The sequence below is a fragment of the Nannobrachium achirus genome (assembly GCF_963921795.1).
Source record: "Nannobrachium achirus genome assembly, chromosome: 6".
Taxonomy (NCBI): domain Eukaryota; kingdom Metazoa; phylum Chordata; class Actinopteri; order Myctophiformes; family Myctophidae; genus Nannobrachium; species Nannobrachium achirus.
This window is the reverse complement of record NC_137815.1, coordinates 30977302-31004345: the sequence shown is the minus strand read 5'-3', so window position 1 is coordinate 31004345 and position 27044 is coordinate 30977302. Positions and strand designations below refer to the sequence as shown.

Genomic DNA, 27044 nt, shown 5'->3' with positions numbered 1-27044 from the left:
ATCTCAATGAGACATAGCTGTAGATATTGTGAAAATAGCAGATTTACAAGCTCACAACATAGTGAGCTTGTATTTTCAAACATTCTTATATTATTTGACAATTTGGCTAATGTTCAACCAGTTTTTATAGTGTAGTTTGTTGATTACTTTTGATACAGTAAAGGTCTTTTTCCCTTTCCATCTTTATTTCTTTATTTTTGTTTTTTGGAGGTTGAGAACCACACAATTATAGGCCTCTATTACTGATAAACCACAGCATACCGTAACATAGAATCGATTACCTAAAGATATTATTGCCTTTTGTACAATATTGTAAGTATTCTGCTGTTTTGTTTGCTTATTTCCTATTCTAAAATCACTAATACGGTTTTGCTTTTTTTTTTTTTTTACTTTGTTTATTTGATTTTCAAATGAAGCATTTAAGGCAAGAAAGTGATACAACAATAAGAGTAGCTGCTTCTTTTTGTACAGACATCAAATATACAACAGTGGTATAAGGGTTACAATTTTTCATACGGTTTTGCTTTGACAGTCTACTGCAGGGGTCAGCAATCTTTTTGAAATTAAGTGTTGTGTTTTTATTTTCTAGGTAGTCAGTGCCATGTCAACATACATTGACCATCAAAAATGCAAAAATTCTGACATATTTTGATTGGCAGGACATTGTTATAACGATCATTAGACTCAGAGCAATAATCTCCCCGACTCGTTCCCCAGTCAGAGTTCAGAGTTTTAATGAAGGTAGAATTATATACAGGATTTATTCATTTAATTGACCATGTTTAAAAAAAAAATTTGATTTTAAAATAAAAATTGTCTCTCTCACACTTCTGCCAGTGTGCCAGTGATCACCCTCTCCTGTGCCAATGTTGGCACCCGTGCACAAGGTTGCCTACCCCTGATCTACTGTATAGGTCTATCCAGAGAAGGCTTACCTGAGAGAAACAGTGATTTTCATGTGATTTACAATAATGCTAAGATTAATGTATTTTAATTGTCTAATTATTGTACTGTGTTAGATCATAATGGGTAGAATTTGGGTAGAATGTCGACTCTACTACGGATATTTACACAATATAAACATACAGTAAAGTGTCCAAGACGTTAGATGTGTCTGGATTGTCAACCTGTGGATATTTGCAACAAAATAGTATATTTATAATAGTCAATAACAATATCATGAGTATCCTGTTGTCTGTTGAAATACGTTTAAATGAATAATATTGCTCCAATGTGACAGTGCCGGTGTCCCGGAAATTCCTTTTCTTTTTTGGGTTGACAATGTAATTATTATTCGATCTATTGTTTTATTTGTAAACTCTTACACTTTATGTGATGAAGAATGTTATGTTCTATTGATATATTGCTTTCTTCATTTAGCAAGTAAAAACTATTCATACTGTACTTAAATGTAAAATGAGCTAACTTAACGCCATAAAGAGACAGTCTGGTTGTCTAATCTTACACTAATTCAGAGGATGAAATAAATACAGAAACAAATACTAGCCTGAAATCTATGCATGTTATTTTAAGCTATTGTGGTCAATGCAAACAGTTCTTGCATAGAAAATTGATACTACAGAATCATCTTTATTGTCACATCACTGGTACTGTATGCAGAAGTGTGTGAAATTAGTTTCCAGAAATGGGAGAAGAAGGAGGGGGGGGGGGGGGGGGGGGGGGGGGGTTCAAATATTTCTTTCTTTTAGGTCACCCCTGTAAATAACATTTTCATCCACGGCACCCATGAATGACATTGTTACTTTACAGTAAAATGTATGTCAAATATGTAAATCTTTCCACCTAAGAAAAAGTATGTCACGAGAAAAAATGTTTAGAATATCTGTTTCCATTTGGACAGATCAAAAATAACTTTTATACATGGCATTTAACCACTTAAACCCCATCATCCCTATTCTGGGGGAAACATTCACCCAAAAAATAGCCGGATCTTATGTTGAAGAGACTTGGTGTGCTGTAGGCTGAAAAAGATCGCACCAAGTACAGTGCAACTTAGGTCCGGTTTTCTAAGTATATGTGGTTAAACTGAAGTGACATTGATAAATTCCAAATATTATCAAAGTGTTCTGAGGTACCCCTGGACTTGTGTAACGGCCAGTGGTTCTCAACCTTTTCAGGCTGCGACCCTCAAAAGAATCACTAAGAGTTGAGGAATTACATTTTGTATAACACGGTTATATTATGAAAATAGCAGATCTACATGCTCACAACACCTGCACGTTGCGAGGCGTTGTACATCTGCTATTTTCACAATTTCTGCGTCTAATATTTGACAATTTGGCCAATGTTTAATTCGTCATTTTAGAGGTATTAAAAAGTCAATTGTCACTGCATGTACCCTCTATACACTCGAACTTTATGTTGGTCTGTTTACTGTTGAGAGAGAAAACAATGTTGCACATTAAGCTAATCATCTGGGGACCTCCCCAAATAATTTGGGGACACCCCTGGGGGTACCGACCCACAGGTTGAGAACCACTGCCCTATAGAGTGCCACGGCGCCCACTTTGAGAAACCCTGCATAGGCATAAAAGACAGACAGATACCGAGCTCTCACTATATGGGCACAAAGTATGGGCACAAAGGGGACACAGAGAGACAGATGGTTACAATGAGTAGGCTACTCTGACGGGGAAATCTTGCTCTTTCGACTACGCAACATTTCGATAACGGAGCGTCGGCAGGATAGCGCTTCACCCCACGGAGGTTAATTAGGGTTAGGGTTTGGGTTAGGTTTGGTTGTCAAAAAGATGACATGTAGAAACAGTAACACGCTCCCACTCTGACAACGGGTTTAACAGGATATTATTGCAAAACCAGGATATTATTGCAAAAGCGGGTGGGCTATTATGCATTCCCTTTATGAAAAGTTGTAATAGGTTGACCTATGTGGCCCTGCTGACAGGATTCTTCACCTAGCTGTGTGATAAGGAATAGCCTCTTGTTTATGGTGTTCAGATTTCGTCCGGCGATGTTAGAGATCCTTAAGGTTGATCAAATTATATTGCCGGACATTAAAGACGGGGTGCCATAACATTTCTTTTCAAAAAAGTGTACAGAAAGTGTTAAAACTATTATGTTGGACACCACCAGTTCATTAAATATACCTGGTTTTCACCTTAGCACCACGCACCTTGAGCTAGCCGCGCTCCTTGAGCTAGCCGCGCTCAGCTGTTGTTGTATGATAATAAGGGGATGATTTTAGTGTGTCACTAAAGTGATGTATTTCAATTGGGCCTTTTGACTCAAAGGCTTTCAGCTTTCAGGAAGAAACCAAAAATACACTGGGAAGACATATTTGCATATTAATATACATACACCTGGGGTCTATTAGAGTAGTGTTAACTCACAAAACAGAAAAAGAACAAAAACTATGACACCCCATCTTCAGATTTCATGGGCTACATATTAATAGTCAACAATCCCATAGATTCCATATATGGATATGAATAGTTGACCCGAGTTTCCATATTTGGACATGGATGTTTCAGGATTCGATATTTGGATGAAATGGATGACATACCATGACCTCACCACATCTATGAAGACGGTTCAGAGACAGCAAAGAGAGAAAAAAGAAAACAAGTGAAGATGGGAACACGTGCCAATGCTGGGCTTAAGAGAGCAGTTTGGCAAAGGCTAAAGGAAACAATCATTGCAGATTGCAAAAGATCATCATCATGGAAGATAATGATCCTGGATCCCTTCACCACCAAGCTCCTGTCATTGTGCTGCAAAATGTCCCATCTCCTTTCAGAGAGAATCACGATTGTGGAGGATCTGCACAAGAACAGAGAACCTGCTCCAGGATTGGAGGCTGTCTACTTCATGACACCAACTCTCAGGTCTGTGGGAGCCCTCATTGATGACTTCAAGGCCAAACCCAAGTATAAAGCAGCCTACGTTTATTTCACTGACCACTGCCCCGACGACCTGTTCAAACCCATGACGTTGTACTGTGCAGGGTTTATACGAGTGTGTAAGGAAATAGACATCTCCTTTCTGCCGCAGGAAGCACAGGTTTTCACTTTTGATAATCCAGGCGTTTTCCAGAGCATCTTTAGCCTCCACAGTCAACACAAGCAGAAGACACTGGAGACTCTGGCAGACCAGATTGTGACGCTCTGTGCTACACTGGGCGAGCACCCAGGGGTCAGATACAAGAACAGCAGCACGGAGAATGCCAAACAACTGGCAGAGCTGGTGGACAACAAGCTGACCAGACACTTTGAGTGGGACGACAATGGCAAGAAGAAGGGAAAGACCCATGCTCAGCTTCTGATTGTGGAGAGAGGCTTTGACCCCATCAGCCCCATCCTACATGAGCTGACCTACCAGGCCATGGCCTATGACCTCATTCCTATCCAGAACAACACCTACAAGTACATGCCTGAGGTTGGCTCAGTGAAAGAGGCCTTGCTGAACGAGGATAATAGTCTCTGGGTTAAACTGAGACACACTCACATTGCTGAAGTCTCAAAAGAAATGTCCAAACTCTGGAAGGAAACACAGGCAAATACTGGCAAAAGGATACAGCCAGAAGACGCAAAGATCCCAATAAGTGGTTTATCTCAGGTGATGGAGAAATTGGCCTCCCGCAAAGAGGTGTCCCAGATAACAGATCATTTGCACCTGACCGAGGACTGCATGAAACGCTTCCGCGACGTGGAGAAGCTCTGCAAAGTTGAACAGGACCTGGCGGTGGGCGTAGATGTGGACGGGGCGAAGGTAAAGGATCCAATGAAGACCCTGCTTCCCGTGCTTCTCCACCCGTATAACATCTACGACAAGATCAGAGCCGTGCTGCTCTACGTCTTCAGCCGCAACGGAACGACCAAGGAGAACTTAAACAAACTCAACCAGCATGTAAACATCGAAAGGGAGTTTATCCTGAACTGGAAACAACTGGGTGTCCCCATCATCTCATCATCGTCATCGGCAAGTTTGTTCTCACTCAAGCCAACTCGAAGGGGGCGCTCCCGCGAGCACCTGTACGACCTCTCCAGGTGGACGCCGGTGATCAAGGACGTCATGGAGGACGCTGTGGAGAACAAGTTGGACGCCAAGGAATGGCCGCATCAGTCAGAGTGTCCCAGTGCGGCCTGGTACGGCTCGGGTGCCGTCAGTGCTCGGCTGAAGCACAACAAGGCTGGCGTGCAGGACGAACGTTGTGGGGGCTCGCGCCTCATCGTCTTCATCCTGGGAGGGATGTGCTATTCTGAGATGCGTTGTGCCTACCAGGTCACCCAGAAGGTCAAGTCCTGTGAGGTCATCATAGGTTCGTCCCACATTGTCACCCCCTGCAGTCTCCTGGAGGACATTCAGGCTCTGAGCAAGGGCCCCGTTCAGAGGTTTAATGTAGAAGAGGGAAAGAAAGGTTTTGATTGTACGACCTACGGTTCAGGAGTTAAAGGCCCCTGTTATAGCGCCACCAGGAGGCCAACTGGAAAACTCTGGGGCAGAGGTTCTTCCTTGGACAAAGTTTCACGTCGGTTGGTCCAACAGTGCCGGAAATTATCTGCTCACAGAAGGACTGACAAAGGGGCAGCGCCAAAAACATAGTCTCCGGCTTTCGGCCTTGCGGGGACATGAGGTGCGCTCACCACTGGCATCACCACTGGCGATGCCAGTGACATCACCACTGGCATCACCAGGATTGCTAGTCCCTCATTGGCTGTTAATGATGATGTTGCCAGGAATGCTGATCCCTGATTGGGCTACGGGCTTAATTATTATTAATGATCGTATTATTATCCTACATACAAACGAGAAGATGTCTGTCTGTCCTATGCCTGGTTCTCCTTAGTGGCTGGAGCAATTGATCTGAATTTGCACATGGAGCATTGACCATCAGCATATGCACCAAACCGCGACGCCGGTTTCTCACTTTCACAAATTGTATGCTGTTTGCCAGACCCATGAAATGGGTAGGCCTACATAAGCAAATGTCGGTCTGTCCGGGTTTTCTATATAAAGGGTATATATGATGATGACATGATGATGACATGCCTACAAAAGGTATGATGTCATAAATGATGATGACAGACAGGGGGTCTGGCACAACCAGGTTGACCTGGTCTAGTTTATTAGCGTATGGGAGCTATCATCGCCGTGGTTACAGCCCCCATATGTGATGAATGAGTCAAAGGCCACAGGCCACTGTCAGACAGACACTCTAGCCCTGAAACCTCTCCCTTCGCTATAGCTCCGAGATGAGGTTCCACTCGAATCGGGAATCATCAGCTAATATCGGCCATGATACATGATTCTTACCTTTTTTCCGCACGACCTTTCCCTAAAGGGAAAGGTCGGCCCACCTGCTCTCGGATGTTTTACATTTTAGCACACAAGAAAATCTAACTGACGGGTTGAAACAAGTGTTTAAATCACTGCTTTAGTCAGCCTGTGGCCAGTCAACCCCTGCCCACATGCACATTAATGCTTCCGTAAAATTCCAATGGAAAAACATGGCACAGGCTGACTAAAACAGCGATTTAAATGCTTGTTTCATACCGTCGGTTAAAAAACATCTGAGAGCAGGTGGGCCGACCTTTACTTTTTGGATACGATGTGCGGAAAAAGGTAAGAATCATGCAGGCACTGTTAGAGAGAACTGTTATAAAGGATTTTATACGTTTATAAGGCCTTCGCGGTGACAGGTCACGCGCGTGCGCGCTCACGTGTGTCTAATCCAGGTCATGTTATTTATTAGCACACATAGCTTCTCTCAAACAGTTTCAACGTGTGTGTGTATGTGTGTGTCTGTGTGTAGTGTGTGTCTGTGTATGCGATGGTTAAGTGTAAGTGTGTGTTGGAACTGTTGCAGGTACCAAGTACAATTTCCATCCGTGATATTCTGCGCACATGTGCACAACCCAAACTCTGCACATACTTTGGGTGCTCATATCCACGGACGGGTATATGGATTAGTATTTATATAGAATTTATGGAATCTATGTGTGTGTGTGTGTGTGTGTGTGTGTGTGTGTGTGTGTGTGTGTGTGTGTGTGTGTGTGTGTGTGTGTGTGTGTGTGTGTGTGTGTGTGTGTGTGTGTCATCTGTCACAACCAGTACCAGGTAACTCAGAAAGGTCTGACCGTTCCGTACCCCCATCTCCAGCCATCTCCCACCCCTCAACACGGTGCACTTTTGCCTTCCTCTCTGGAGAGCCATATGTTCCCTCACACCCTTTGTTCATTCCCTCGACCTCATAGCTACCCTCCCTCCTCCACAACCCCCCCTCACCTTCTGGTTCACTATGCCCACATCGTCCACATTCCACCCTTCTCTCTCATTTTCTTCATTCATCAGCTCCTCAAAGTATTTCCATCTTCTCGACACACCGTTGTCGCTCGTAAGAACATTTCTTTCTCTATTTATCACTTTAAACTGCACATCCTTCCCAGCTCAGCTCCTTTGTCTAGTCAAGTCTACACATGTCCCTTTCTCATTCCTTGGTGTCCGTACTCTACAACTCCTCATTTCCTTTTTCTTAGCTTTCACCACTAGTTAGACAGAAAGGGGCAGGACCTACATGGGGAGTCGTGTCATGATCCAAGGAATCCAGGGCACAGAGCTAACAGCCAAAACTTAAGGGTTAGGGTTAAGGTTCAGACAACGCTGTTTTCTAAAGACAACGGCTAAATAAAATGTCAGATGTCTTCCGTTTAGAAGACAACAAAAGCATTGTCGGGGGTTGAAAATGCAACAAGGTGAAGCCACCTTCCAGCGTGGAAATCTTTGAAGACGCTCTGCCTCACGTTTCCATGTGAACAGGAATAGGCTAATGCAGGAAACTACAAAACATGTGATGTTGACTCACAACACGTGCAGATGTAAACAAACAGCCATGTGATAGGAAGTAGAATGGGACTGGTCCATCTGACACATAGAGGCATGTGTGCTTGCATGCGTAGATAGATAGATAAACAAGTAAAACGCCCTAAGCTGAAACAACAGAGCTTCCAAATACGCCACATTTAAGAAGCCCCAGTTGACAGAGCTGTGTTCCGTTAAACAACGTGTTAAACAGCAATTACCCCCAAAGAAGAAGACGTGAACTCCCTAAGCAGCGTGTTCTAGAACAGCGACAGCTCACTGAGCAGCGTTGGGTTAAACAGCATTTTAACCCATTCAGAACGGGTACACATTATAGTGTATTATTATTTTATGCACAGAGTGCCGCGCTGCGAGCTTGTAGATCTGCTATTTTTGAAAAATCTTGAAAATTAGAATTTTGACCCGATTCTATAAGTGTCTTTTGAATCCTACTAAGATTTTTTTAAAAACCCTATGTTTCTATGTCAGCAATCTGGCTCGCCATCGTCAAAGAAAAGGTCCTTTTCACTTAACTGGAGCTCAGTCAGTCTGTTCTTGAGAAACTACTATATCAGTGGTTCTTAAACCTTTTCATGTGAAGGACCCCCAAAATGATGTATTTCGCTTTGAAAATATATATTCAAAGATTTGCACACATTTTCACGACATTTTCAAAAATAGCAGATCTACAAGCTCGCAGCGCTGTGAGCTTGTATATCTGCTATTTTTCACTGGTTAAAGCATTCAATAATTCTATAGGCCTACAACAATCTGAGCTGTCTGTGAAAGCCACAGCCGATCAGTGACGCGCCACAGACCCATGTGACTGAGTGTTACACCAGATGTGTTCATTACAACTTTTGTGACCTGCCTTCATGAACTATGGGATGGAGGCACTGAAGTCAGGAGGAAAAGACTAGCTGGCCACTGCCACCGACGCCAAGAACTCCCGGCCAAAAAGCTTGTAGCCTACTGTGGGAACCAACACACGGGCATCGATGGAGAGGACGTCCCACACCCTACCTACGTGGACGTACTAAAGAAAGATGCTAGTGCAGAAAGCACAAAGGAGCTGGCCAGATGTATGGAGAACCCAGATGACTGGAGACACCGATGGAGGGCCGGTCTGAGGACGACATTGAGAGAGAGAGAGAGAGAGAGAGAGAGAGAGAGAGAGAGAGAGAGAGCGAGAGAGAGAGAGAGAGAGAGAGAAATCAATCTATTTCTGCATGGTTCTCCTCTGTGGCTGGGAGCAATTGATCTGAATTGCGTGCGTGTGTGCGTGTGTGTGTGTGCGCGTGTGTGTGTGTGTGTGTGTGTGTGTGTGTGTGTGTGTGTGTGTGTGTGTGTGTGTGTGTGTGTGTGTGTGTGTGTGTTGGAACTGTTACATCGAACACAGGCCTTGCCCATACATAACTAAAATTCAGCAAATACTTTGACTGCCCACATTCCCGTAATAATAATAGTAAAATAAGAAAGCAGGTGTTGATGTAGAAGGATTATAGGAAGAGTACCAGGCAGGGCAGGAATTTCATGGAGGCCATGAAGGCCATGGCCGCCGTTGCCCCTCAGTTTGGCCTTGTGCCCCTCAAACCAATGGCATGACCTGAGGCCACAGTGGCCTTAATTCCCTGACTGTACCACTTTCCCCTCTGTCTCTTTCTTGTCACGTAGACACCAGTAACTTGTTGAGATTCTGAAATCTTAACTCCCCAGAGTCCCCATCTTTAAACCAATCCAGTGACTGGTGCAGGGCTGAGCATGGATCAGATTGTAAATACCATCATTTATCTATTTCACTGCAGATCAGGTTATCATCCCTAACCCTTAAATTCAACAAATTATTTCAACTAGCCCTTACCCGTTCAAAGATATGAGCTCCAAAATGATGTGCAGTGTGTGGGTTATGGGATGTGCACTGTGCATACTAACAGGGCCAGAACCCCCCCCCCCCGCCCGCCCGCCCGCCCGCCCGCCCGCCCGCCCGCCCGCCTGCACACACACACACACTCCCCCCCCCCCCCCCCCCCCCCCCCGTGTGGGTTTGTGTGTGATTGTGCATGGCCTGAACAACAGCGCCCCTCCCTTAACATGTGTGGTCACAAAAGGTACTGTAGGCTGAATAGATATAGATACACCATAAAAATGCTATTATACAGCATACGATTTGTGAAAGTGACAAACGGGCTTCACAGTTATGTCAGGTGTGTTCATATGCTGATGGTGATGCGATTTCAGATCAATTGCTCCAGCCACCGAGGAGAAACGCTGTTTCATACAGACAGACAGACACTCACTCACTCACTCACTCAGACAGACATTCGCAAAATTATAGTATAGATGGACTAAATTCTTGTTTTATTTGATGGCCTTCCTGCCCTGGCATTTGGCCTTGGTGCCCTCAAAAAATGGATAACACCAAAGTCCAAGTTGCCTTGCCCCTAAAATGAAGAAATTCCAGGCCTTCCATGCACACTTCGACTGCATGTGTAGTGAATAAGCAGGTGTACTGTAGATGAGTGTAGTCAGTGAGCACTAACAGTACAATAGTGTATTCACAATAGTGTCAAATTACTACCGTGCAACGCGTTCGTGTGTGCATGCGTGCATATTGTTAGCACAAGATGACATGGCAATGATTTGCATCCAGGGACTGAAGGAGGGAGTACCGGTAATTAGAAACAATTCCCCATTTGGAAATAGATCTCACAGTGGGAACATGTAAACATGTCTAATATACCCAGGGAGATATTAATTCAATGATGTTAATAACAAATCCCCAGACATTGTTTGTAATTCGGAGTAAATTAAGGCCTCAGATGATGTGGCTTTCAGGGTCTCTAAAGTAGTTATTACCTTTATGATGTTAGGCACAGCACACAGAGGCAAATGAAAACTATATAGCTTGAGGAACCGAACATAACATGGCCGCTTCTCCATTGAACTCAATGGACGAGGCCACCATGTCGGAAGTCGCGAGTGCCAATTTCCAATTTAATGTAAACCGAATTAATTACCAGGTAATCAGGTGTTTGCATTGCAATGACTGTGTATAGAAACACACTGGATTATTTTCAGTACTCATTTGAAATGCTTCACATCATTAGTGTGGTTGCTATAAGGGCAACCAGACTATTCAAGGTTCAAGGTTGTACTTTATTGTTACATCTTTTGTACAGGTACATGAGAGTAAAACTTATTTTGGTTTGGCATCCTTCAGACAATGCAGTGGTATATACAGTAAAATAACAGCAGAACAAATAGAAAAAGAAAAAAGATAGTAATAATAATAATAATAAAAATGACAGAAATATTTTGGGAAAAGAAAGAGAGTGCAAAAGGCAAAAGAGCAATCCTCAAATGTACATGTGCAAAATGTTTGGTATATTGTATACACCAACAGCATTTGTTCCAGTAGTTGCTACTGTACCTAACTGTTTGTAAACAACTTCACAGTGTATGGAATCTATTCAAAGTTCACAGCACTAGAGTACTAAAAAACTAACCTAGCCCAACCCTACCCTCCCCTGCCCCTTCTTTGTATATACTGTTTGTTTAGACTTACTGTTTTCTTTTTTCTTTTTCTTTACATATCTACTGCATAGTACTGTGTTCTATTTGTCTGTCATTCAATGTTATATGAGATACTTCAATGGTTTCCAGTGGAAATAAGCTTAGTCTTTTCATGGATCTCCTTTTAGTAGACCTTGTACCAGTGAACTGTACCGTCATGAAACTGTACCTTTTCCTATGCTAACTTCTAATAAAGTCTTCAATCAATCAAACAGTATATATTTATGTACAGTAGGTGCAGCAGCTCAAGCATACAGTAGTAGTGCAAGGAAGGGATGGGGACTAGCGATTCATTTTGCCTTGGATCCTACTTGTTCTTGACAGTTCGCTCATGTGCCTGATTGTGCGTGGAAAGTAGTTTGGGGTATCAGTGGCCACTTTGGACACAAATAACATGGCAGTTTTTGACTTCTCTCTGCAAGCATGTCTGGTGAGGACGCACTGTGATTGATTGGCCAGTCTTCGCTTTGACTGGCAGTTCTGCCTTGGTGCCTTGGCAAATCATAAATGCCAGGATGAAACTCATTGTCTTCTATCACATAGTAATACTACTTAACTAGAAGCAGTGCTCTTCTGAGCACAGGTCTCCACCAGGGCAGGCATCAATAGGCCAATGTAAAAAGGGTGGCATGTGTTCTTCGCCAATCTTAGACCTCGGATGCTGCATGCATGATTTGAGGCATTGTGTTAAAAAAATGCCCTAAATTTCTCTTAACTTTAATTTTTATTGTTTGGGGGGTGGGGGGAGGGGCACTGGGTCTGCCCACCGGGCATACAGTATACCCGGTATGCCAGATCTTCCCAGTCTAGTCCACCACCTCTGACAATCTCAACCAGTGACTTTACAGAAAAAGGAAACAAGCCCAACGTGGCTTACAATAGGCATACATGGCAACCCCAGAGCATGCATGCACACAACCCTGTGCAGGTGTGTGTCATCAGGTTAACGATGCAGTTCTAACAAACAGCAGACAGAACAGAATCAACAGATCAGATCAGATCACTCAGGTTCAGTTCAGGTTCAGCAGATCAGATCTCTAGGCTTCAGTGAGCAGAGGAGGAGATGATGGCTCTGGGACTGACTATGAGGTAATGTTGTTGTTTCACGTCGGTGCCATGGCATTGGTCTGAAATCTCAGAATCTGGTGATGTTATCCTGGTGAAAAACACTATGCCTAAACCTAAACTTAACCCTAACCCTAACCTCAGTAAAACTATGCCTAAACCTAACCCTAACCGTAGTAAAACTATGCCTAAACCTAACCCTAAAACCTAAACTAAATTCAGACTAATGAGTCCCTGTTTCAAGTCAAGACCAGAGGCAGACTCTAACAACATGTCTTCTCAATCCTAACGGTGTTCTGAGAAAACTATGTTTCTGTGATCAGTGGTGCTCAAAACCTTTTCATGTCAAGTTCCGACTTCCTGACGTGCAGATTTTCGGAACTCTAAAGGCCTGTCGATAGTATCTCCGAAATGTTCTGTGAGTTGGACTTTCGGACGTGCAAATTTCCGGTCTAATTACTTCTAATAACTCTAATTCGGTCTAATGCGTTTCAGAAGTCGCGAGTGACATCATTTTGTAGTCGAACTGGACCTTTTGACTGAAAAGTTCAGTTTCGGTCAAAGTATGGACAGGCCTTTATTTGGCTTTTCAGAAGTCTCGGGTGACGTCATTTTATAGTCGGAACCAGACCTTTCCAACAAAGTTCGGTTTCGGAGAGACTATGGGCAGACTTTAAAGGCAGTCAACCAGATCTTATTTTATTGTTGTTTGGGACACGATCAACACAATACTAAATCAGTGGTTCTAAAAAATAAAAATAAAACGTTCTTTTTCTTTCGTTTTTTTTTATGACTGGCTGCGGACCCCATCTGAAAATGTTTTGTGCCAAGACTTATGTTTAAATGTTTCAATTATATTCAAGATTTTTCAAAACATTATCAAAAATGGCAGATGTCCAAGCAAGTGTGTAAGCTGTGAACTTATAGGCTACATCTGCTCTTATTGAGAACCACTGTTCTAAAACTGTGTTAAAAACAGCTGATCTACAAGCTTACAACTTGTTTTCCACCCCACATCCTCAAATCTTTGGACGTTTCATTGAATATGTTGTCTGTTTTCAGAGTGTCCTGGGTGTTCTTTCTGCTGGTCAGCGTTGGACTCTGCTATCTACCATCTAATGGTACACACACACACACACACACACACACACACACACACACACACACACACACACACACACACACACACACACACACACACGTCCCCACTCCCCAGATGATTAACTTTGTCCAACATTGTTTTATCTCTCAACTGTAAACAAACCAACATAAAGTTTAAGTGTATAGAGGGTATCTGCACATTTCTAAAGTGACATTTAAATGACTTTTTAATACCTCTAAAATTACAAATTAAACATTTGCCAAATTGTCAAAATATTAGAGGCAGAAATTGTGAAAATGGCAGATCTACATGCTCACAACGCCTTGCAACGTGAGGTGTTGTGAGCATGTAGATCGGCTATTCACAGCCTGAAAAGGTTGAGACCCCACATGTCCTACACAGCAGGGCTGAAACCTTTCATCTGCGTTCACAGGTTCTCCAACTGGAGCAGACTCCAGGTGGTCTCCTCCTCAGACCCCCAGGGCCTTCAAGACCCCTCCTCATGGGTCCAGGAGCGTCTACGAACGGCCACATTATTCTGTGGCAGACCACCGCATCCCCGGACCCCCCTTTGTAGCAGCCCCCCATCCTCCACGTCGCCACATCCCCAGACCCCCCTCCATACTGTCCCGCGGTCCAGTAACCCACAGTGTCTACCCCCCTGTCGTCGAGTCCCCTCGCTGGTACTATGAACACCCTGCACCCGCTAGCTTCTATCCAGCTAGGCAACCTGCACCTGCTAGCTTCTATCCAGCTAGACAACCTGCACCCGCTAGCTTCTATCCAGCTAAACAACCTGCACCCGCTAGCTTCTATCCACCTAGACAACCTGCACCCGCTAGCTTCTATCCACCTAGACAACCTGCACCCGCTAGCTTCTATCCAGCTAAACAACCTGCCCCTGCTAGCTTCTATCCAGCTAAACAACCTGCACCCGCTAGCTTCTATCCAGCTAAACGACCTGCTAGATACCGGGTACTAGCTAATATCCGGCTAAACCGTCCCAGTAGCTCTGAAGAACATGTTACTCAGATCCCAGACTTCTCCTCTTTGCCCACCACCCCTGTAGAAGAACATGCTCCTCTTGACGTCCCAGACTTCTCCTCGGCTCTTCCAAGACCTTCAGATTACATCCATAATACCGACTCCCTGGTCGGTGCGGAACCATCTGGGTTCGCAGCCACCCTCCACTACTACCACCGTCCTGGAACTTCAGACCCAGGTATCATCTCTGCTGTGTGCGGCACAGAGTGCTGCGCTGCGAGCTTGTAGATCTGCTATTATTGGAATATCGCAAACATTTGTGCATGTCTTTGAATATTTTTGACCTGATTCTATAAATGTTTCTTAAATCCTTCTAAATCAGTGGTTCTCAAACCTTTTCATGTCAAGGACCCCCAAAATGACATGTATTTGGCCGCAGACCACCGTTCTCAAAATATGTTGTTCCAAGCAAATATTTGAGTTACAAATGTTCGCTTTTAAAAATATATATTCAAAGACTTGCAAAAAAATCTAGATTTATCAAAAATAGCAGATCTACAAGCTCACAGCACTGTAGTACTGTATATCTATTATCTGCTATTTTTCAATAGTTAAAGCATAAAATAATTCTAGGCCTAAAAGCCTGGAACCGAGCCAATCCAGGATGTTGGGGAATCATGACCATTCTGTTTTCAAAACAAAACCATGACAAATAAAAAGGTATTGTAATTAAATATTACATTTTTGAGACAGAATTAAATGTTTTATGGTTATGGCTTGGCTTCCAGGATTAAAATAATTGATACAAATAAGTCTATGAGGGAAACATGTAATGACTGTGCTTGGTGTGGCACTACAACCAAGGCTGCTACCTGCTACTGCTATGCCCCATTTCCATGTCAAAGATGTTATTACATTTTTAGAATGTAAAAAAGCTGAAATGGCTGCTCTACAAGCTTACAACGCCCACAAATTATTAAATACACCAGTCATATACATTTATCACTTCATCGATGTTTTGTTAGCCAATAATTTGATGACCAGGTCATCAATAAGAGACTCCGTATAGGCCTTCACTTTGTCTCAGGAATACGACACAAAACAAATCTCCATGAATTCAAGGCTTCATGGGGGGTGTGATTGAGCAATTTTTTTGATATTCTTTCTAAATTGTTAATTTGAATTCTGTGTGTGATCGAAAATGGTGGCGGTGACACAACCCTAACCCCACTGTCTCTACTCTCCACAGTACACGTCGACATCCTGGGTATCTCCCGATTGCCCGCTCGCCCCGCCTCGAGCAGGGTAGAAGAAGATGAGGAGGAAGAGGAGGAGGAAGAGGAGGAGGAAGATAAATAGGAGGAGCCTGTGGAAACTGGAGTAGAACACGATGCTGCAAAGCTCCCACAGCCTCTGTTCCACTACAGGGGCCAACACTGGTGGTGATTCTGATCTGAATGTGTTTTCATGAATAAAAGTACTTTTGTATATATTTTTAAATCTTATCTCCCAATGGTTGGTTTTGTTGGTAAACCTAGTGTCCCATGCAGGGTTCTTTCTCTCCACCAGAGCAAAGCCTGGTGTTGATAAGCAGAGCAACTTGGGTGTTTTTACTAAGCTCACAGGAGGTTTAAGGCGCCGTACAGACATTTGCGTGAAACATCTTCTCTGTTTCGTCTGAGAATGGCCACTGGGAACGCCGTACTAATACATTGTCAATGGAAGGTTGTTTGGTGTTTTGTCGTTGCCGTGTCTCTTGGCCAAAAGACAGGCTGTGGTTGAGCTAGAGACACGGCAACGACAAAAAACCAAACAACATTCCATTGACAATGCATTAGTACGGCGCCCCCAGTGGCCATTCTCAGACGATACGGAGAAGATATTTCACGCATATGTGTGAGTCCAGCCTCTGTCCTTGAGGAGGTTCCAGGACCCCAGCTATAAGTGATGGAGAGTTAGTAACCAAATAGATCTCAACTCGTGAGTGTAAATTGAAACCATATGGACCCTTATTAGATCTTAACTCTTGTGAGTGTAAAATGAAACCAACTGGACACTTATTATATAGAGCATGAAACCAACTGGACACTTATTATATAGAGCGTAACTCTTGAGTGTAAAATGAAACCAAATGGGCCCTGATTTTAAAGGATGTTAGGGATTTACACTCCTTTAAGGCCTTCGGTAAGGTGTTCCACATTTTGGTGGTATAGCCTACGGAAAGCTCCTGTAGGCCTACACACCTAATCTGACAAAAGTATGACATGCAAAATAGATATAGCTTATATACTAGTAGTTCAGACATTCCATTTTAAAGTGTAAAACCGAGGTACCGAAGTTGATATCAAAACAAAGAGTTGACCAAATCATACAACAAGTGCTTTCAGTTCACTGTGTTCCAAACCAGTCCCTTGAGCTAAAACATTCATGAGTAATTAAACCATTCACTTGCTTACCGGGGTTAATTAGGTCTCTGATGACAGGTGTTTGTCACCTTTGCATTACAATTTCAACATAATGATGCAACCATATAAGAAAAAAGGGTCATGCTGCCATGGAGAAAACACAAGTTTACTTTCTAATAATTTCTGTTGGTGAAATGTTTCACAGGTGCAGTCCATTGATCCCTTTAGTGTCCATGATATCATCTTTATGTTACATAAAATTCACAACAAGGTAGTGATGTGCTGTATACATGCTTTGACTTTCACCGAAATGTAGCTCTATTAAAATGAGCAGAAATGTTCATTGTCTCCACCAGCCGAAGGCAGGGGGATAGTATGTTTTCGCCAAGTTTGTTACCAGCTAATCTCCGGCACCGTTGGCCCGGTCGCTGCCAAAATGAGCACACACACTCCTTGGATGCCAATTCAGAACCTCTGCCCCACATTTTTCAAATGGCCCTGTTCTAGCGCCACCATGAGGCCGATGTTTGCAAAACACATTTCTGTACACTACTCCTACAGATTTTGTCCAAAAATCACGCAAATCGGTAGACAGTATCTCTACAGTCATGTGATCGACATGGATCTGTCTGATTGTCCATCCATATTCCATCCTGATTGGCTGAGATTGGCTTTCAAAGTTTGTAAGATTGGTCCGTTTTGCCTCAAATCACAAAATGCCTCAAATCACAAACGCAGAGTGCAATTAACATGAAACCGCGCACACACGTTTCCACTAGGCCGAGGAAGAAATGCCACTTCAAAATTTTTAAATCAGCCTCATGGTGGCGCTTTAATAGACTAATTTGTGGTTTTACCTATAACTCCACCGATCAGTTTCAAACTTTGTAAGCGCACTCCCTATAGGCCAAGGAAAAACCCTTTCCTTGCATTTTTCACATCAGCCTTTTATAGCGCCACCAGGAGGCTGACTTATGTAAGACACATTTTTGGATATTACTCATTCGGATTTTACCCACAATGAACACAAATCAGTACACAGTATCTCTACAGTCATATGATCAAGACAGATCTGTCCCATATTAAATATTCCATCCTGATTGGCTAAGATTGGCCTCCAAACTTTGCAGGATAGATCCGTTTCGAATCAAACACAGCGTGCAATAGACCGTTTGTCAGCCTTCTGATTGGTCCCTGAGACTCCCTGACTGGCCAACCAGAAAAAATCATTCACTTTTTGCTATCGGGGGTGGAGTTTGTGCAGTGGAGAATGTTGCTTCAGGCTTTCAAAAACTGTCCGCACTGCGCGACACGGAGATCGGCCGGTACGGTGATAGCGACGGCAAGCGTCAAGCGATCTCGCTCATCATAACGAATAAGCTTCAACAAACTAGTTCACATGTACCTTATCAATGGTCTAAGAGTCACGATTGGGTACATATAATTTAAATGGGCAGAATTACGAAAAGCCAGCCTATTATGTGAGGAGAAACATTCTCTCTGTCCTCTTCCTAGTACCCAAGATGCAATGCGCTTCTCTTTCTATCTCTGGTCCAGAGGATTAAACTAATTAAAACATTTATTTTTCGGGGGAAAACTACTGTTTTGCTATGTAATTACTGTACCTTTTTCTTCCCTTTTTATTAATATCACGTAGATGTGTTTTTTGTGGTACTTTATATAGCTGTAATGAGGCTATGAAGGGAAAAAAAATCGCATCCACTACCACTATAAAAGAATCTGCAAAGAGGATTCTGTCCCACTGGGATTAAACAAATTAAAACATATATTTTCGGGTAAATCCCCTGTTTTGCAATGTAACTACTGTACCTTTGTCTTCCCTTTTTATTAATATCACCTAGGTGTTTTTCCTTTGGTACTTTATATAGCTGTAATGAGGCTATGAAGGGGAAAAAAATCCCATCCACTTCCACTATAAAAACAATCTGCCCAGGGTTAATGTCCCATCATAGTAACAGGGCAGAATGGGGCGGGATTTGCAAAAGGGTTTATTGTAATGAAATTGTGCACGCACATTCGCAAAAGGCCAAGGAAGAAATTACCCTGCAAAATGTTCAAATCAGCCTCATGGTGGCGCCATGAAAGGTTTAAGATTGGTGAAGAACACATGCCACCCTTTTTACATTTGCCTATTATACAGTAGCACCACCAGGACGCGTGGCCTGGTGGAGACCTGTGCTCGGAAGAGCACTTCTTCTAGTTATGCTTTGAGTTGGTAGGTATTATGAAGTCCACTACTCTTGTAATTGTATCAAATAAATGTCTTTAAAAAAAGAAGAAAAAGAAGTGCAGTAAGTGATTTCCATTCGTTAAAATATGTGTTTAATAGCTCTAAATTCTGTCTGTACACGGACATATGTGTCCGTGATAAAGACTTGGTCTTGTCTTTGTACAATTTTTTATCTTCTTTTTCTCGTAGCAATCATTTCTGTATAGAGTGTTTGTGACACAAAGAAATTAGCATGCAAATTTGGAACTGGAACACTATTGAAGCTGATAAATGGGTACTCTCTCTCATGTGCCCAACGGCTCCACTAATTTGCCTTCCTGCACTGACTGACTGAAATAGGCTATTCCTGTTCAAGCCTTTGATGAAATAATCCTATATTAAAATTAGTTAATGGGAGGGCCGGCCGGCCGGCGAACCGTGGCATAACCATAAACCTGATATGCCCAAATATAGGCATATCACTATGACTCAGACATAACCATAAGCAAACCCAAATGGGGTTCAACATGTTCATATTGTTTGGGTTACCTGATATTTCCGTATATACAGTAGGCATATGGAGATCCGGTTGTCTTGAGCCACAGATCCGACTGCTATGCCGGACAGTCACATGCATATATTGGATCGAGTTCAAAGTCTGCGCACGCACTAGCAAGGACTGGATGGAGTGTGATCATAGAGTTATAATATCTACTGTAGAGAGGTAACCGGACCCACCTACAGTATTCACTTGCATGGAGCCTTCTCCCTTGACCTACAGTGATATCACCGGGCTGCAGTAGAATGCCTCTACGCTGAGGTAGATCACCCTTTTCCCGAAATTGTATCCAAAAAGGAAAGGTAGTTCCATGCTCCCAGAGTATGATTTTCCATAAGAATTAAAAAACAGGATTTGCTGCAGGATTGGAGGCTATATGACAGGTCTGTGAGAGCCCTCATTGACAACTGAAAAGTCAAACCCAAATTCAAAGCAGTTTATTTCATAACTTCTGCCCTGAAAACCTGTTCAATCACATGAAGCTGTACTGTACAAAGTTTATATGAGTGTGTAAGGAAATAAACATCTCCTTTCTGCCGTAGGAAGCACAGGTTTTCCATATTTTTTTTCCCCTCTGTGCTGCACTGGGCGAGCACCCAGGGGTCAGATACAAGAACAGCAGCATGGAAAATGCCAAAGAACTGCCAGAGCTGGTGGACAAGAAGCTGACCAGACACTTTGGGTTAAATGATAGCCACAAGAAGGGAAAGAAAGACCCAATCTCAGCTTCTGATTGTGGAAAGAGGCTTTGACCCCAACAGCCCCTCCTACATGAGCTGACCTACCAGGCCATGGCCTATGACCCAGAGGTCATCAATATGTCCGTACACAGACAAATGTCTGTGATAAAGACTTGGTCTTGTCTGTGGATTTTTTTTTTATCTTTCTTTTAAACACACCATTATAATGTTCTTATTTTGATCATAAGACCCAATTTTGGACACTACTCCTAAAGATTTTGGCCTAAAATCACGCAAAGCGGTACACAGTATCTCTAAAGTCATGTCATCAACATGGATCTGTCCCTTTTCCCATATTCCCAACTGATTGGCTATTTGCCTTCTAAATTTGTGTATGCGACGTGACGGCACTTATCTCCCGATTAGGGAGTTTTACTGGTGTTTCTGGTAATATTATTGTCTACTCATCGTCTGTGGGAAGTGTCCACCACAAGCCAACATGGGGATGACCGCTGGTATGACCTCATTCCTATCACCTAACATCTACAAATACAAGGCTGAAGATGGCTCAGTGAAAGAGGCCTTGCTGATGCTGAACGAAGAAGTTAAATTAACCTCACAACACCAGACTTTTCACCTTGGAGGAAATATTTGGCCTATATATCGCTTTGTTTGAGCTTGTTTTCATATAGACCGTGTTGCTCCTGCGAAAAAAAGAACTTCTGGGAACTCAGATTAGGTTGCTCCCAAAATCTGGCAACACTGGCAGGAATGGAATGGGTGTAGGAGTGGATCATGTTGTCCCGTAGATAAACGGATGTTGTGACATTGGTTGCCTTGTAGGACATCACCACTGAGGCTGGGTATAGGCATATTATAATTGTGTAACTTGGGTCCACTCAGTTCCATCACAAACATCGTTCTCAAACAATCTTGAAAGGAAAGGAACAAAACATCATGGATGGATGTCATTTTGCTCTTCTGGTTTGTTTAGTAAGTCTGTATTTGTGAATACAGGGAGATTGTTTGTGGCCCACCACTTTTGGGGCTGTGTGTGAAACACAGCAGCTCCGCTATAGGCAGCAATGTGTGTCCTCACCGTCAAGTGAGAACTGTCCCGTTGAGTTTGAACAGGATCTGCGCATGCGCAGCAGTTACACAACATTTCGGTACCTATCGAATTGAGTTCCCCTCCGCCCGGATGCATGGAGAATGACGTGCGCACAGCAGTTACACAACATTTCGGTACGATGCGAAATCCCGCGATTAGCGAATCGCAAAGGCCGGTTTCTCTGCGAAGTAGACTTCCCAAGCAATATGGAGACGTTTTAATTTTTGAAATCCCTTCATAATTGACTAAGGAATGATCAAATCAAACGGTGGTGACTTTCTTTGCTTCCGAGCATCCACACCGCTGAAAGTGAAAGTGAATTTGGCACAGTGGCCACTGTGCAGGACTCTGCCAGTGCGTGGGAACTAGGGGTGCTGCAGGTGTTCCAGCACCCCATGGGGAAGTTTTCATTTTTTTATTTAAAGCTGTACTGTGGAAGCTGCTCAACTAGTGGTCAGTAGCTGTATTGCTTTTTTCGGCCGGAGTCGCCGCGGACCACCGGAACGGGGGTCCGCGGACCACCGCGGCCGTCGCGAGCACCTCCGCCTCGCCGATACGATTCCGTAGAGCCGTCTCCCATAATTTTTAGACCAGGATTGAGGGAGTAGCAAGCAAGATTCCTTCACCAATGTAAACACAGTTGCTGAGGGAAGCTACTTCCTTTAGAGACAGCAAGACTCGCTGTGATTGGCCGGTGGTGTATGATCGGCGCTGTGATTGGCCGGTAGTGTATCATGTGGGAGATGACATCATTTTGCCGGGAAATTCTCCCCCCCTCACAACTCATAGAAAACATATAAAGAGAAGGCTTCAGAAGCTGAAAATAACAGAGTGGGGGTTCTAAAACTTTAGCGATTTAACAGTTAGGACAATTTAAAGATTTGTTTTATAAAAAAAGTTACATGGTATAACTTTAAATAAGAAAAGAACAAATCAAACATAGCAAAAATACGTTGCCTGTTGTTGTCGTTTTTTATTTATTCATTTATATATATATTTGTATTTATATATATATTTCCATTATAAAATGGATTAAAAAATTATAAAAAATATTAGGCCTATTATTTTTCAAACATAGCAAAAATACGTTGCCTGTTGTTGTCGTTTTTTATTTATTCATTTATATATATATATATATTTTATATATATATATATTTCCATTATAAAATGGATTAAAAAATGATAAAAAATATTAGGCCTATTATTTTTTCACGGGCGCGAGCGGGCCCCCATGGGCCCAGAAACGGCTCTGCACACACACACACACACACACACACACACACACACACACAGCCCCACTTCGAACCGAGGTTTGATTTTTTAAGTCTATAGGGAAATCACCTGGTTCTCCATTTGTTATTGTTATTGTGCTGAATGGAATGATGTAAATTAAAAAGGGTGAGAAAAAGAATATGGCTATCAATGATGTTGAAATGGTGTTTGACATTGACAATCATTTATGTAGCCTATGTATTTATTTTGATGAGTTAAATCAAGGTCTCTCAAATAAGATTTTCAGAATTAAGGCACATGACAAGCTTCTGGGCGGTCGTCGGGCCCATACAGCGGCGGGAACATAGGGGGCGCGTGAGTGCTTGAGCGTACTGTTATGAGAGCCCATTGATTCTCAGTCGTTCGCCCCAAACTGGCCAAACTGCATTCCTGGCACTCGGCCGATATCACACGTCGGCTTTGTCCCTTTCGAGGGCGTCACCCAGCGTCATAGCCCGCCTCCACATCCTGGCTGTATGTCTACTCTGTGTGATGTAGCCATGTAGCTCTACAGTATTCTACCCCCACCTCCAAAATAATAAAAAAAAAATCTCAACTGAACTGTTCTTATGCCTCATTCACATAGGGAGCAGCAAAGCTAAAGTTTTGCTTGCTTGGTCAATGTTATCTCAATGGAAACCAGCTTTAAAGATACAGGAGATACACAGAACAAAGCTTTGAAAGCTTTAAAGCTGGTTTCCATTGAGATAACATTGACCAAGCAAGCTAAACTTTAGCTTTGCTGCTCCCTATGTGAATGAGGCATTATAGTATTTTATCATGCCAGTAAAGCTCCTTTGAATTACATATAATTGATGTAGCCTAAAGCCTATTTGATTGATTGAAGGCTTTATTAGAAGTTTGCATAGGAAAATGTACAGTTTCATGACGGTACAGTTCACTGGTACAAGGTCTACTAAAATGAGATCCTGAAAAGACTAAGCTTATTTCAACAGGAAACCATTAAAGTATATCATATAACATTGAATGACACAGACGAATAGAACACAGTACTATGCAGTAGATATGTAAAGAAAAGAAAATGAGAGAGAAAAAATATATAATAAAAGAGAAAACAGTAAGTCTAAACAATCAGTAGGCTGACACTGCATCGTGACGTTTGCCTGGAGATGGCAAAGACCCAAGGACATCGCCTGTCTACCTTCAATGATGTCGTCAACTTTTTGAAGGGTGACCAGGGAGGCACCAGGAGAGGTGTTTGTGAAGAACTCACAAGACTGGTGAAACAAGCACTGACTATCCCTGTGACATCATGCAGCTCAGAAAGGTCATTTTCTGGCCTACGGAGACTGAAAACCTATCTGCGATCCACAATGGGGCAAGGAAGACTCAATCACCTTGCTCTGTTAGACTGTTACAGTGATTTGGCAAGGAAGATTGACCTGGATGTCATAGCCAATGACTTCATCTCAAGAGGAGCCCAGAGGAGAAACACGTTCCTGATAAATAAATGGTAGGTACTAAAAAACTAAAAAATACTGTACTGCATGATGCAAGGTTTACTATAATAGGCTAATTGTAATTTACTGTAGCAATATTGTTGTCAATGTCATGGTTGTAATACTTTTTTTTTTATTCCCCTCTCCCCCTTTTCATTTATAGAGATCCATGATGGCCAAGCAGCACTGCAGCAGGCACAGTGAAGGTGACAGACCGCGATCAGGGAGGGAGAGATGTTTCATCCACATTTTTTTTGACAATATTTATTAGGTTTTTTTTTCTCTTTTTCTTTTTACACAGAAAATATTACATAAAAAAAAAAAACATGTTCCTCCACAATTAAAATAGACAAAGATCTTGGGAAAAAAAGGTCTGTTTCTGCTTGTAGCATGTTAATGTAGGTGCAATATCATGCATTAATTACTGTGTTAAGATGTTGAAACACACTGATTGCTGAAAAGTCATGATTGCTCGTGTGTCATAAAAAATTCCTACAGTGCATTCATTTTATGACATCGTTATCGTACCACTGTACTATTGGCAAACTGTAAATAAAGTACTCAATGATGGAAAAAAAAATGCCTTTTCTTTTGCTGACATGAAATGGGATATTTTGATACCAATACGTTTGTACATTTACAGTTACTCAAGTATAGGCCTGTCTGCATTTTTAATTCAGGCTGCTCTGTTTCATTGGTTTTCAATTAAATTCAAAGGAGCTTTATTGGCATGATACCAAAGTGTCACAAAACTGCTGAAAATGGGGAACATATTAGCGTTGTGGGTTTTCAGTGCCCTCTAGTGGCCAAACATAGCAATGGTCATTATCATTTTGTCTAAGCGGCTGGCCGAGCAGGCAGGCAGGCGGGCGGGGGCGGGGGCGGGGGGGGAGGGCGGGGGGGGAGGGGGGGGGCGGGGTCAAAAACGAGCACCCATTTGAATATTGAAACGTCACCGCCCCTGGGCCCATATGTAATATAACTTTTCAAAAAGTTGATTCATATGGTTGTTCTATAAAAGAGTTAGGCTACTAGTCAATCTACTACACATGATGATACTGTTCCTTTAAGCCCGATCTCTGATACCAAACATAACAGATCTACAAGCTCGCAACACGTAGCTTGTGCGACGCTTTGTGAGCTTGTAGATCTGCTAGTTTCGGCGCGCCACACTGCCGTACGACTAGGCATCATACGACCGCACAACCCTGTTGCCATGTCTGCTTATTATAAGCGACTTTGGGCTTGTTTTTCTGTAAAGTTGCTTGTAAAAAGTTGCTTGTAAAATAATAATGGTGTTGTTCATGTTTTTTTGGGCCTGCTTCTAAAGTGTAGCTGCTTATTTGGGCTTAATGTTGTTTAGACCAGTGGTTCCCAAACATTGTCATGTCAATGAACCACAAATTGTAGAACTATATGTATTTGACTGCGGACTGAATATCTAGGCCTATTTTGTGCCAGGGACCTGATTTGTGTTTTTAAAATATTCAACATACGTCAAGTTTTTTAGCCGATCTACAAGCTTATAACGTTGTGAGCATGTGAGCTTGTAGATGGGCTATATTAACCAATGCATAGGTTTAAAGTGCTCATGGCCAATTAGTCACAAAGAGATTGAGCTAACGGTCAAGTTTTGTTTCTCTATGTGTCCAGTCTCTAGCAGTGTGAGAAAAGTTGTCTACGTGGCTAGGAACAGAACAGGGTCTGTCTGTCTGTCTGTCTGTCTGTCTGTCTGTCTGTCTGTCTGTCTGTCTGTCTGTCTGTCTGTCTGTCTGTCTCTCAGTCAGACAGAGATAACACTGTCAGAAAGGTTATTTTCAGAGAGAAATGTCCCGCAATATGAATACATTTTGATGTTTTATATTTTGATGGTAACTGTTGTATAATCGCAATAATGTTCAGTTTACGTCACAAGTATAGAACTGTCAATGTTGTTGTGTCATGATTGATTGATTGAAGACTTTGCATAGGAAAAGGAAAAGTTGTATGACAGTATAGTTCACTGGTAGGATACAATGTCCAAGAAGAGATCCAAGAAAGCCTTTCGGCTTATTTACATAGGAAACCTTTCTGTAGGCCTATCTCATATAATTTTGAATGACAGACAGATATAACACAGTAGGCTACTATGCAGAGGATATCATCAATTGCAAAAAGAAAAAAAAAACAGTGTAAAACAGAAAAATAAAATAGAAGAAAATAAATAAGAGATATTTACAGTGGAAAGGGTACCGGTTTCGAGCCGCCTGTAAGTGACTTTTCAGACCGTTTTTAAAGGAAATTGGGGATTTACACTTAAGGCTTTCGGTAGGGCGTTCCACATAGTGGTACAGAACGAGAAGGAATTTGATCCTTTTTTAGAGCCAAATCTGGGCTTCCTTATTTATCTCGCCACAGTAACGAAACCAAGCGAAACCTTAAAATTGTGGCCGGGACAAGACTCCTCCCCAACTCCACCCCCATGTGCCTTGCTCCCCATCGTTCTTCGATGAATTGAGTACACAGACAGACAGAACCCAAATGGAAACAAACAAGCCATAGGCATTCTTCTTGGAAAAAAATGGTTGCTTATTTCTCTCGTTAGATCTGGCAACACTGCAGGGGCCCCGTCCATCCGTCCGTCGTGCCGTGATGTCATCAGTAGACTAACTGGGGGCGGGGCTGTCTGAAGGAAAGTAAAAAAGGCTTTTCGACGTCAGACAGAGTTGTTCGTCTTGTTGTCTTTTCTTTCCGGGATTTCTAATCTTTTTCTTTTACACTGGTC

At 42.6% G+C, this 27044-nt stretch overlaps 1 protein-coding gene across 1 annotated transcript; it reads left to right on the top strand.

The window, feature by feature from the left end:
• Positions 1-3612: 3612 nt before the first annotated feature.
• Positions 3613-15922, top strand: LOC308287004 (syntaxin-binding protein 3-like; the record flags this gene model as incomplete). The annotated part of the gene is made up of 3 exons (XM_080728125.1): positions 3613-5407; positions 14013-14801; positions 15813-15922. 3 exons carry the CDS (start codon positions 3613-3615, stop codon positions 15920-15922), a joined length of 2694 nt encoding a protein of 897 aa, XP_080584251.1.
• Between the last annotated feature and the right edge of the window lie 11122 nt (positions 15923-27044).